The sequence below is a fragment of the Pongo pygmaeus genome, chromosome 15 (genome assembly GCF_028885625.2).
Source record: "Pongo pygmaeus isolate AG05252 chromosome 15, NHGRI_mPonPyg2-v2.0_pri, whole genome shotgun sequence".
Lineage (NCBI taxonomy): Eukaryota > Metazoa > Chordata > Mammalia > Primates > Hominidae > Pongo > Pongo pygmaeus.
The window spans coordinates 91,164,979-91,178,745 of record NC_072388.2 but is presented as its reverse complement, the minus strand read 5'-3'; the positions used below and the strand labels follow the sequence as shown (position 1 = coordinate 91,178,745).

The 13,767-nt window shown below is 41.1% G+C and overlaps 1 protein-coding gene across 5 annotated transcripts in view; it reads right to left on the bottom strand.

Moving 5' to 3' along the window:
* CPSF2 (cleavage and polyadenylation specific factor 2) overlaps positions 1 to 13,767 on the bottom strand; it is a 41,245-nt gene that overhangs the window by 26,884 nt on the left and 594 nt on the right. For 2 of the 5 annotated variants that reach the window (XM_063652025.1, XM_063652024.1), the window contains exons 2-7: positions 11,867 to 11,942; positions 10,058 to 10,116; positions 5,134 to 5,316; positions 2,099 to 2,258; positions 1,914 to 2,019; positions 453 to 582 (exon numbers count right to left, since the gene is read on the bottom strand). In XM_063652025.1, coding sequence (XP_063508095.1) covers positions 453 to 582; positions 1,914 to 2,019; positions 2,099 to 2,258; positions 5,134 to 5,282 — 545 coding nt within the window. In that variant the 5' untranslated portion in view covers positions 5,283 to 5,316; positions 10,058 to 10,116; positions 11,867 to 11,942. Of the gene's footprint in view, positions 1 to 452; positions 583 to 1,913; positions 2,020 to 2,098; positions 2,259 to 5,133; positions 5,317 to 10,057; positions 10,117 to 11,866; positions 11,943 to 12,187; positions 12,414 to 13,507; positions 13,732 to 13,767 lie in introns of those variants that run through there. The other 3 variants (XM_054448725.2, XM_054448724.2, XM_063652026.1) reach the window with 2 other exon arrangements.

Sequence of the window (13,767 nt, the reverse complement as noted above, 5' to 3'; positions counted from 1 at the left end):
CTCACCCTCATAATTCAATCATCTCCCACCGGGTCCCACCCACAACACGTGGGAATTATGGGAGCTACAAGATGAGATTTGGGTGGGGACACAGAGCCAAACCATATCACATTACAAAACAAAAGAACCCATCCACAAAGTTGTGTTAAATAGCAGGTCAAGAACATGTAATTTGATATGTAAGAAATTCATCTCCTTTGCAACATCTCCAGGGAGATACTCGTTTTGTAGAGTGTATACTTAACCTGTAAATTTTTGAAATCTCTTATGTCTTATACCATACTTTTCCCCTTACTATGCAAATAATCAATTTTGAAAACATTCCCTATTTGATGGTTTTAAGTTGCTCTAATTTCTGGTAACCAAAACAAAAACTGTGTTTCTTATTTTTTCTCCAAAGAATAAAATAATACCAATTGCATTTCCTTTAGCTTTTCTCTTAATATACCTACATCTCCCTCTTGTGGTTGAAGTCAACTGCATAAACAATTTCTTCTTCTCCATCTTTGACTATTTTCCATATTGTTCCACCTATCATATGACCAGCTGGCAGAGGTGTGATAGACAGGCCATGTCCTTTACCTATGTCAACAAGATAATAATATTCAGATTTCTTTTACAACCCTAAAGAAAGGTTATTTATTTCTCAACTATATTTTAATAGGTAATACTGTATACGCAATAATACAAATTCAAAAGTAAAAATGCATACAGTGAAAGCAGGCTTCACTCTCCTGTCCCCCAGCTACTCCACTCCCTCACTGGAGGCAAACATTCTTGTTACTTTATTATGTAATCTCGTAGAGTTATTTGTGCGTATAAGTACAAGGCTAGAGATTAGATTTAAAAGCTAGTACACTATTAAATTATTTAGTATGAACTAGCAAATTTTAATGTGTATTTTGTATATACAATTATCAAATGTTTCCATTTTTGCTAACCTCTAAACTAACAGAATAATTTAAATCTCATTGTGCTAAAGAATTTATCCTACAGAAAAATTAACTAGAAGCAAAACTGTTGAGACTGTTGTTATTTCTGGGCTAAATCTTCAGAGTCCATTATTGCACCATTTTATCAACGCCAGGGTTCATATCTATGAAAATTTTATCTCTGTAGATGATAAATATAGACTTAGTACAGGACTTCCTGGCTAATTCAATAATAAACTTTTTAACGTCCAATGCTAGAATTCATTATCTACTCTGCTGCCATAGCACTTCATTTACCCCAATCACTACATTTAGCCATCTCAGCTACTTTGTCGCCTCAATCTAACTGTAAGCTCTGAGGAGGAGGAAATGGCCACATTATCTTTTGTTTATTATACACAGTAAACACTAAATGAGTTTTTCCCAAGCTAAATATGAAAAGGCCTGAGCTATTAACATTCTGTTAGCATTTATTCTGAAATATTTTAAAATTCAAATGGAAGTTAAGAGTTCTATATCAAGGCAGAATGTGCTAATTCTTTTATTCTTCAGACCATAATGCCTATAATTTTCTTTTTTCTTTTTTTTTTTTTTTGAGGTGGAGTCTTGCTCTGTCACCCAGGCTGGAGTGCAATAGCGCGATCTCGGCTCACTGCAACCTCCGCCTCCAGGGTTCAGCCATTCTCCTGCCTCAGCCTCCCGAGTAGCTGGGGCTACAGGCGCCCGCCACCATGCCCGGCTAATTTTTTTTTTTTTTTTTTTTTTTTTTCAGTAGAGACGAGGTTTCACCGTGTTAGCCAGGATGGTCTCTATCTCCTGACCTCGTGATCCACCCGCCTCGGCCTCCCAAAGTGCTGGGATTACAGGCTTGAGCCACCGCGCCCGGCAATACCTATAATTTTCTCTCTGAATTCCCCTCAGTATTTTCCAGCAAGTTAAACCCCATTCGTCTACATACTTACTACTGGAAATTCTTTTTACCTTTCAAATTCACAATCTGAGAGAATTTTAGCTGCTGTATTTTATCAAAGGCTGCATCCACATCATCTAATGTAAAGAGTGTAAAATCTTCTGTATTGTGTCGAGACTAAAAGAATAACACAAATAAAGGTGAAAAACAATCACTGAAGGAGTGCTAACAAAATTTTTTTAATTGCTTAAATTACCTGATAAAGATCATACATGAACATCTGTCCCATTTTATAAACAGGAATGGTTGCATAGATAGCACAGTTCAGACCCAACTTTCCAACAGCATACGGGAGGGCACCAAGGTGGAGAGGATCAGGGTGAGACAACAGCACTGCATCAATCTGGTGAACATGCCTACAAGAACACAATCCAAAGGACTACTTCTTGAATCTTTTTAAGGGTAAAGACAGAATATTCAAAATTATTCACCAATTCTGGATTGAAGACTATGCTGGGGCAGAAGAGCAAAACTAAGAGCTAAAATTATGATTACCTATAAATTTCAATTATTACTACCTGTGCTCTGCATAGCTACAAAAAATGTGGTATAAGGTACACTTAAATATATGGTGTGTAGACACATTTTAAACAGAAAAGAAGGCCATGTGTGATGGCGCACACCTGTAATCCCAGCACTTAGGGAGGCCAAGGCAGGCAAATCATTTGAGCTCAGGAGTTCAAGATTAGCCTGGGCAACATGGCAAAACACCATTCTCTATAAAAAATACAAAAAAAAAAAAAAAAAAAAAAAAAAAAGCCAGGGGTGGTGGCATGAGCCTGTAGTTCCAGCTACTTGAGGGGTGACGTGGGAGGATCACTTGAGCACAGGAGGTGGAGCTTGATGAGGTCATGCCACTGCACTCCAGTCTGGGTGACAGAGTGAGACCCTGCCTAAAAATAAAAACAAGAATAAAAACAAAAAAGAACAGTAGACACCACAAGTAAGTTGATTTTTTTTTTAGATGGAGTTTTGCTCTTGTTGTCCAGGCTGGAGTGCAATGGCGCAATCTCCGGCTCACCACAACCTCTGCCTCCCAGGTTCAAGCGATTCTCCTGCCTCAGCCTCCTGAGCAGCTGGGATTACAGGCATGTGCCACCACTCCCAGCTTATTTTGTATTTTTGGTAGAGATGGGGTTTCTCTATGTTGGTCAGGGTGGTCTCGAACTCCCAACGTCAGGTGATCCACCCGCCTTGGCCTCCCAAAGTGCTGGGATTACAGGGGTGAGCCACCACGCCCGGCCGTAAGTTGATTTTTAATAGCTATCCTGCATACTATTTTTTTTTTTTTTTTTGGAGATGTAGTCTCTCTCTGTTGCCCAGGCTGGAGTGCACTGGCGCGACCTCGGCTCACTGCGACCTCTGCCGCCCGGTTCAAGCGACTCTCCTGCCTTAGCCTCCGGAGTAGCTGGGATTACAGGTGTCCACCACCACACCTGGCTAATTTTTTTATTTTTAGTAGAGACACGCTTTCACCATGTTGGCCAGGCTGGTCTTAAACTCCTGACCTCAGGTGATCCGCCCTCCTCTACCTCCCAAAGTGCTGGGATTGCAGGCATGAGCCACCGCACCCAGCCTCACTTAACTCTTTTTCTTTTTTTTTGAGACAGAGTTTCACTCTTGTTGCCCAGGCTCTAATGCAATGGTACGATCTTGGCTCACTGCAACCTCCACCTCCCAGGTTCAAATGATTCTCCTGACTCAGCCTCCCGAGTAGCTGGGATTACAGGCATGCGCCACCATGCCTGGCTAATTTTTGTAATTTTAGTAGAGATGGGGTTTCACCATCTTGGTCAGGCTGGTCTCAAACTCCTGACCTCAACTGATCTGCCCGCCTCGGCCTCCCAAAGTGCTGGGATTACAGGCATTAGCCAGTGTGCCTGGTCGCAAACTATTAATTTAAGTTCAAGAACTCAGCTTAGAATTTCAGAAATTATTATTGGCTGGGCATGGTGGCTCAGGCCTGTAATCCCAGCACTTTGGGAGGCCGAGGTGGGTGGATCGCCTGAGGTCAGGAGTTCGGGATCAGTCTGGCTAACATGGTGAAACCCTGTTTCTACTAAAAATACAAAAACTTAGCCAGGCGGGTGGTGCATGCCTGTAATCTCAGCTACTTGGGAGACTGAGGCAGGAGAATAACTTGAACCCTGGAGGCGGAAGTTGCAGTGAGCCAAAAGCACGCCATTGCACTCCAGCTTGGGCAACAGAAGTGAAACTCCATCTCAAAAAAAAAAAAGAGAAGAATTTCAGAAATTATTAAGGAGAGGATATTTATATGGCCACATACTTATAATGGATTTTTGTCCCAGCTTTTTCGCATAGTAACCACAGACAGTTTTGCTAATTGAATAGTAAAACTTCAATTAATCAGGGAAGCATATGTTCTCATTGACACAAGAAATTAATAAAATGGTTTGGATTTTTTTTCAAGTTCTAAAGTTTTTAAAATAAGTCCTCTTTTCTTGCAAAATTAGTATAATACTGCAAACATCATTGATTTTTTATTTTATCTTATTTTTTTTTGAAACAGAGTCTTGCTTTGCGCCCAGGCTGGAGTGTAGTGGTATGATCTCGGCTCAGTGCAATCTCTGCCTCCTGGGCTCAAGCAATTATCCTGCCTCAGCCTCCCAAGTAGCTGGGATTATAGGTGCACACCACCACACCCAGCTAATTTTTGTATTTTTAGTAGAGTGGGGGTTTCACCATGTTGGCCAGGCTGGTCTCGAACTCCTGAACTCAAGTGATCTGCCCACCTCAGCCTCCTAAAGTACTGGGATTACCAGCATGAGCCACTGTGCCCAGCCCATAATTGATTTTTTTTTTTTTTGATGAATCAGTATCTCAAGGTCATTCTGAGAACCAGTTGACAATGTTTAGCGTTAAAAGATGTAGAAGGTAAGCTAATGTGATCTGACCACAGAACTTTCACATGGAAAATGTTTCCTCTTCTCAAATTCTTATGTATTCTTGTTCTTTCCAAAAATTAGCATGCAAAAATTTCTACTGAAATCCATTAGCTTAAGATTTTGCTGAATTTCAACAAGCAAAGCTTATAAGTCAATCAAAACTTCACAAGTTAAAATGTCACCATAGGTTTTTGGCATAAGTAAAATTAAGCCTTTTGCTATAAACTAGTGTAAAAAGGCAGTATTTATCACATCGAAATGGTATTACAGTACAGAAAAGAGAAGTTGATTTAATAAAAACCTAGAATTATGAAATGTAACTTACTTCCTCAGGGAATCAATAATATCCATAGAAAAGTGCTCATCCCAGCCACAGTCCAGTAAAAACCTAAACTCATCAACTTGGAGAAGATAGCAAAGGGCAGATTCTTCTTGGACCCCAGAAAGGGTAGTTAATTTGATAATAGACGTCATTTTTTTTGGTCCAGAAAGAGCAAGCTAGAAGGGTCTTTCAAATGAAATGAAAACATAATTAAACATAAAAGCACAGTATGGCATACATAATAGACAAATTAATTAAAATTATTTCAAATATTTAAGTGCATAGAAATTCCATTAACATGAAAAGCAGTTTAAAGGCCCATTTCCATCATTGCCAAGTTTACTTTTTTTTTTTTTAAGTGAAAGCAAGTTTATTAAGTCACTGCCAATTTTAAAAGCACAAAGATAATCTTAGACACAATGAGCCCTTTAGTGGCTCCCTAGTGGGGTAGTGAATGTTGCAATCAAATAGACCCACATATGAATCTACTCCTATGTGATTTGAAGCAAGTTAATTAAACTTTCCTCACCTATGTATCTCGGTCTATAAAACATTAGTATTAATATATATGTAAAAACGATGTTGAAGTATTTCAAATAATGTATAAATTACATAACAGACACTACTGCATCCAAGTTCCTCAATAAATAAATGTTTAGGAATTAATGAACTCATCCTTCAAGGTGAATCTCTTCCTCTTTTATCTTGCTTTGTGATGGCACTGATTTCACTGTATTACAATGATTAGTTTACATGTCTTTCTCTCCCATTAATTAGACCAGTGGTCATTAAATAGACCCCCTTGAGAATCTGATAAAAACCTATGGACCCTCCCCACTCCCCCACCAACTCTCAAAACACCTAAACAAAAAACAAAAGTACATATACACGTAGAAATTCACAAACTTTTCAGGGAGTTTAACATTAAGAACCCTTGCACTGGAATGTGAGCAACTGAAAAACATAGGTGGCATGTTTGCAACTCCTAAATAGAACCTGATGCACGCTCAACATATATCCGATGGAATGCAAATTGGGATGCCTACTGCATATATTTCAGGAAAATATAACATGAACACATCTATAGGCCAGGGACGGTGGCTCATGCTTGTGATCCCAGCACTTTGGGAAGCTGAGGCAGGAAGACTGCTAGAGTTCAGGAGTTTGAGACCAGCCTAGGCAATGTAGTGAGACCCTGTCTCTACAAAAAAAAAAAATAAGAAAACTGGCTGGTGGCATGTACCTGTAGTCCTAGCTACTCAGAAGGCCAAGATGAGAGAATTGCTTGAGCCCAGGAGTTTGAGGTTACTGTGAGCTATGAGTGCGCCACTAGACTGGGCACAGAGTGACACCCTAGAGTGTACTCTAGACTCGGCAACAGAGTGAGACTTTGTATCTAAAAAATAAATAAAATAAAATATATACATTTTTTAAAAATGGGATTTAGAACCTGGAACTGTGTGCTATTAAGCAGAAGTTATGAAAATATTCATTAACAAAGTTCAACTCCACAGCAACATTTCAGATTTTAGCTCCCTAAAATAAATGAGCTTTTCCTGGCTAACTATGCATGTAGGGGAGAAGGCCACCGAGTTACCTAATAATTTCTTACTACTCAAGGCCGTCAACGAACTAAGGTAAACTGAACATCCACCTTTCATAAGAGGCTGACAGGGGCTGCTAAACCCACCACATCTCCCAGCCTTGTTTATCTGAGTGACAGCCAAAATCACAAGACTGCTAGGTTATCAATTATCAACGATGTGTACATCTCCCAGTAAGACCTAATCCCCTACCTCTTCTCCCTCTCAGATCCTTTCAGGATGCTCTCTGGAACTATGATTATATTCCCCTGTAACTGCAACTGCTTCTCTGAAAATTCTTTTCACCTGCTTGTCTTCCCAGGTACCTGGCTGTTCCCTAATCATACTCTTCCTCTTACAGCCTTCTCAAGGTCTTTTGTTGTTGTTGTTTTAACTTCTTGTACCCCCTGTACTTGAAAAGCAGGACGTATGTGTTCCTTGCTCCTCACTGCAGCTTCTAAACCATGTCTTCTCCTTCCTCTTTCAAATAGTCTAGTCCCATTGAAGCTGTTGCCACCCAGCAGTTCACTATTAGGCTTCCACATTTCCTCTTCACTATGGCATCTATTAACCTGGCCTCATTCACTGAGGACTTTTACAAGACCTGTTGTTCCTCTCAGTAACTTCAATACTGACCTGTTGGTTCCTTGACTTCCTCAACTCCAATAATCTTCATTTCACTTCAGCAACCCACCACTACGATTACACCCTAGACCTTATCACTACCAGTAACTGTACTACTTTCAAAATTTCACTTCAAGCATCTCATTCTCTAACACCTTACTTACTCTAGTATCCCCATTGCAAAAATCCTCTGGGCTCAGTGGTATCTCTCTAATTCGCTGACTACTTTTTCCCTATCCATGACCCCCTCCTGTTTTCACTCAGGTCCTCACCTTCAATTCATGATCTGTTAAGATTATTTGCAAACACTCAAATGTCTTGCTCCTCTAGTCCTTCTCTCTGCTAGGCTGGCAAAACCCCAGTCCTGATTAACTCCAATCGTGCGGGGGGTCGGGGATGGGATATGGAGGAGAATTACAGCTGTGCTATTTGCTTTTTTTTGAGACGGAGTCTCACTCTGTTGCCAGGCTGGAGTGCAGAGTCACGATCTTGGCTCACTACAACCTCCATCTCCTGGGTTCAAGTGATTCTCCTGCCTCAGCCACCCGAGTAGCTGGGACTACAGGCATGCACCACCATGCCCAGCTAATTCTTTTTAGTAGAGACGGGGTTTCACCATGTTGGCCACAATGGTCTCGATCTCTTGACCTCATGATCCACCCGGCCCATTTTTTTTCCTTTTTTTTGAGACAGAGTTTCACTCTTGTCGCCCAGGCTAGTATACAGTGGCAGGATCTCAGCTCACTGCAACCTCCACCTCCAGGGTTCAAGTATTTCTCCTGCCTCAGCCTCCCGAGTAGCTGGGATTACAGGCACCTGCCACCACACTTGGCTAATGCTATATGCTCTTTAAATTCATGGCCAAAGGCCTCAAACAGGCCATAAGTATTACCCTTCAATCTGACTTTTCTTAGTAGTTTGACTTTCAATTTCTGAGACTACTACTCCACACCTCCTCCTCTTTGTTTGAAGATCACCCATCCCTCCCTCCACCCTAGTATCAGCTGATAATCTCATTTCATTCTTCAATCAGAAAATAAAATTAGACAATAATTTCTCATTTTCCAGATACTACATCTATTAACCTATCTGCATGTACACTGTTGGGTCTCCTGTTGTATAGAATAGTCCTGCTTCCATCCAAGGCCAGTCCCTCTATGTGTGCTGTTGATCCCATTCTTATTTACCTTCTGAAAGACTTGACATCTTCAGTCATTCGCTCTTTCCCCTGCATCAATGTATCACTGATGTACCATTCCCACAAGCTTATAAAAATACTCTAGAATTTCCCAACTTATAAGAACCCTCTCTTAACCCTTCAACCCCCAACAACCACTGCATCATTTTTAGGTTTCCCTTTCACAGCAAAACTTCTCAGAATATTTATCCACAGATATATCTCCACTTCCTCACCTCCCATTTGCACTAAGTCTGAGAAGCCAGAGAAATGTCCACTGGCTTAAGTTATATAGAGGTTTATCAATGACCTTCATAAAACACTTCCAGAGATATACTTTCATAACAACTCATTATATTTCTCAAATTTTCTTCTCTCTTCACTGTGACCAAAACCTCTAACTTGTTTATATATTTTCCCTGTCTCTAATTTATTCTGAGTCATTCTCAGAGGTAGTCATTCTCTGACCACCCTAAAGTCCTTCTTCACGTCCATTACAACATCATTCTATTTCCCCCAAAATACTCAGTGCTCGCTAATTGCTACTTATTTATTTACTTGCTTTGTCTGTCACCTTCTCCCCTCCTGTGCCCACACTGGAATGTAGACTCCATGAAGGTAAAGACCTTCTCTGTTTTCATCACAGTTATATTCCAGTGCCTCCACAGTGCCTAACATACAGCGGTAGCCGATAAATGTTTCTTAAAGGAAGGAACGTGGCATGGCTAGTATTAAATAAGCTCACTGTCCTTACCACACCATAAACCAAAACCCATCCACATGTATTTGCCCTTGCTTGGGAGAGCTCTCTGATTACAGGAGTTGGCTTGATCCATTTTTTTATCCTTAGTACATTAGCACATCCCTGCACATAGTGGTTGTTCAATAAATAACTGTTGGTAAGTTAAAATTTAAAATATATTGACTTGTTTTTGTTTCCTGAAATAGGATCTTGCTCTGGTACCCAGGCTGGAGTGCAGTGGTGCAATCATGGCTCATTTGCAGCTTCAACCTCCTGGGCTCAAGTGATCCTCCCTCAGCCTCCTGGGTAGCTGGGACTACAGGCACGCACCACCACACTTGGCTAATTTTTTGTAGAGACAGGGTTTCACTATGTTGCCCAGGCTGGTCTTTAACTCCTGGGCTCAAGCAATCCGCTCACCTTGGCCTCCCAAAATGCTGGAATTACAGGTGTGAGACAGCACGCCTGGCCTTCATGTGTTCTTATTTGGGGTACAAAGACATTAATTCTCTATTTGATGAAAAATGTTTATAAATACAATTTTGGAAAGGACCTTGGAAATTATCCCTGTCAAAAAGCTTACTGTATCACAATTATATTAATGGCCTAAGGGAAACTCTTTTCTACTTAAGTCTTCCTTAATTCCCACTTTCTTCATTTAGATTATGAAGTAGAACTGAGTAGAACTGAGTAAGTTCATATTAAAACTGTTTTGCAGACAGACCAAGATTTCAACAGATGATATTTTCACTACAATTATTCATAATAAAGCTATATCTTTATCAAACATTCACTACTTACTGATATCTCAGTCGTATATATGATGAAACACCAGGGATTCTGAAGAGTTCTTTATTAATCTAAAAAATAAATAAAAGCCTTATGAATGTGGTATTATGATTTCATTCTGTTTATAATTACGGTGTTTAATTTGTATCTTGCCCTAAGGCATCAGGAGCAGCAGCAAGTAGTATCATATGTGGTCCTTTTTTAAAAAACAGATCTGTCATAATTTTAGGAATCTTAAGCTTACATAAACAGATAATAAAAGACATAAAAATATTTAGGAAGTTTTTTTTAAGTTGACATTACTTTATGTTATTGAGAGTCATAGAAGAGGTGGGATTTACGATTACTCACTAAGGATTGGTAAGACATGGGTAGAAACAAAGAGAAGGTACTCAAAACAGAGGAATAACAGGAGTAAAGGAATACCACAGATCTCAGATCTCTACACTTTTGAGTAAGTTTTAAAGTACCAGTGAAAAAACTAGCCTGGAACACATTCACAAAAGCAAAAAATAAAAGATAAGGCCTAATGAACAGAAAGGGGCCAGATAATGAAAGGCCTTGGAAACTGTGAACCTAGTCCTGTAGGCAACAGAAACATTTTAAGACTCATTATCAAGTAGAAAGATGGCATGATACAGGTAATTCTATATTTTGGGGATATTAGCTGGTGTGTGATTGATCAGATGATACAGAAAGCAGGGAGAGAAAAAGAGAAAGTATTTAGTGGACCACTCCCTCCTAACGTTGCTGATTCTATCTTGGGACCAAATTTCTTCAGTCTCAAATTGTATTTTATAGCTCTGCGACATGAATATATTAGTTGTTATCTAAGTAACCAAGGCTTGAAATGCTACATGCTGATTCTTCACTTCTGGGACAGTCTATTATTACCAGCTCCTGATTATTCTTCCCTCAGGAACGCTTTGCACATCATTCCCTTTCTATCCCACTGCCGGTACCCTAATACAGGAAGGGCCTCACTACCTTATGTTTGGGTTTCTCAGTTTCTCTGCCTCCAGTCTTTCCTCCCTTCATCCAACCTAAACATTGCTACCAGATTCATCTTCAGAAATACCCTGCACCTATTACCCCTTGCTCAGAAATCTCTAAAGGCTTCTTACTGCTTGAGAAAAGACAAACCAAATGCCTTAAGTGGCAACGGAGGTTGCCAGGAAGCCACCCTGACATCACTGCTCAATGTCTTCAGGCCCAGCTCATATTCCACCTCCATACAAATTCCCACATCTAGTCTAGATTAGAACAGCTCTGTCAACAGACATATAATGGTGCCACAAATGTACCTTTTAATTTCTTCATGGCCACATGGAAAAGTAAAAAAGAAACGGGTGAATTTTAATGTATTTTATTTAACCCAATAGAACCAAAATATTATTTCAACATGTAATCATGTTGAATATTTTACATTTTCATATTAAGTCTTCAAAATCCACTGTGTATTTTATATTTACAGCACATTTCAACTAGACTAACCACATCTGAAGTGCTCAATAGCTACACGTGGCTAGCGACTACCATTACAGTGCAGATCTAGACTCCAGACCATAAAAATCAATGCTTTACACTATAGAGCATCATGTTGTCACCCCTAAAGTGCAGGTTGGCACCATCCTATGTTTATGTACATGTCTCAGACTAAGTTTTAATAGTATTGCCAACCATTTACTCTCCCAGACTAAAAACTCAAGTCACCTTCTTACCATTAACTTAGCAGTCAGCAGGTGAATCCCATTCGACATTTATTAGTGTCGCTCTGACCTCCTTTATGTCCTGCCTTCATGGAGGCCCTCATTGCCTTACCTGAATGATTGCCAATTTCCTTTCATCTAGTTTTTCTGTTCCCAGTTGATCCGCCACATAGCTGTCAGAGACCATCCTAAAAAAACAAATATCCTCCTGCTCACCCCTTGCACAAAATATCCACTGGATTCCTGCTAACTACTGAATAAAATCTAAACGCCCTATTGGAAACCAAGATCCTTCACAAGCTGATCTTAACCTACCTCTTGCTTCACCAATCACTCGTGCACTAAATGCTCAAGCAGGTTGATTATCCCACTCTCCCTAAGTATGCTAAAGCTTCTCAAAGCTCTGTATTCCTGTACTGAATCCCCAAATTACCTTCTCCTTTTGAGCTCAGCAAATTCCTTTTGATGCTACATGACCCAGCTCACATATTTACTCCTTTATAAAGCCTTTTTGTTGCCCTAGGCAAAGTTAGTTATTTTGTTATAAAGGTGGCACATAAAGTATTTGTTGAATGGCTGTTCAATGTATAGAGGAGTAAAAGTGATCATCTTTGTATATCCAATACCAACTTCAGTGGTCAAGGCGGCATAAATGGGTACTGCAAGAAGGAATGAAGCCTCATCATATCATAAATTCCTTCAGGGCACTGGTTTTGACAGATACTACTTCATCGCAAATGTCTCACAGTTACTTGCCCTCTTAATAATAATCGTGCATGTTGCCGGGCGCAGTGGCTTGCGCCTGTAATCTCAACACTTTGGGAGGCCTAGGAGGGCAGATCGCTTGAGCTCAGGAGTTCCAGACCAGCCTGGGCAACATGACAAAACCCCTTCTCTACTAAAAACACAAAAAAGTAGCCAGGCGCGGTGGCTGCGCTGGTGACCCCAGCTACTTGGGAGGCTGAGGTGGGAGGATTGCTTGAGCCCAGGAGGCGGAAGTTGCAGTGAGCTGAGATGGCACCACTGCACTCCAGCCTGGGGGACAGAGCGAGACCCCGTCTCAAATAATAAATTGGCCGGGCGCGGTGACTCACGCCTGTAATCCCAGCACTCTGGGAGGCCGAGGCGGGCGGATAATCCTGGCCAACAAGGTGAAACCCTGTCTCTACTAAAACTACAAAAAATAGCTGGGCGTGGTGGTGCGCGCCTGTAGTCCCAGCTACTCGGGAGTCTGAGGCAGGAGAATCACTTGAACCCGGGAGGCAGAGGTTGCAGTGAGCGGAGAATCGTGCCACTGCACTCCAGCCTGGGCGACAGAGCGAGATTCCTTCTCAAAAATAAAAAATCATGACCGTGCATGTTGATGACAACTAAGGTGAACTAAGCAAAATCCAAGGGAAAACAGAGGAGTTTGGGTTAGCCCTGGAGCTCATTGATTGAGTGGGGAAGTCTCTTCCCGGTCAGCTGAGGGAGAGCCCCAGTTTCATACTGGGGTTGCAAGGCCGGGCATGGCGGCTCACGCCTGGAATCCCAGCACAGGCCAAAATGGGAGGATCTCTTGAGCCCAGGAGTTCGACACCGGCCTGGGCAACATAGTGAAACCCCGTCTCTATTAAAAAAAGAAAAGAAAAGAAAGAAAAAAAAAAGGGGGGGTTAAAGGGATTGTAAAATTAAAAATTAGGGGATGGGTATAAATGATAGCTCAGGTTCGCCTAGTCACAGGAGGCCAGACTTGCCGGGGTTACAATCTGACCTCTTGTTTTCTAAAGAGCACGTAAGATAGTACGAAGTCAAAAAAGAATTAGAACTTCGCAGTGATAGTAGAAGCGCTGGAGGGCGATGGCGGGAGGGCACGAAGGGCCGAGACCCTTTTACTACAGTGTGGTACAAACATCCGAAAGGTCTCTGGAGTCGATGAACTAAAATGACGCCTAAGCGGTGTCCAGAGCTTAGTAACCTCGTGGTCTCTCAACCCAAAACGACGGGAAGAGCCCGAGCAGGGGAGGCTAAGAA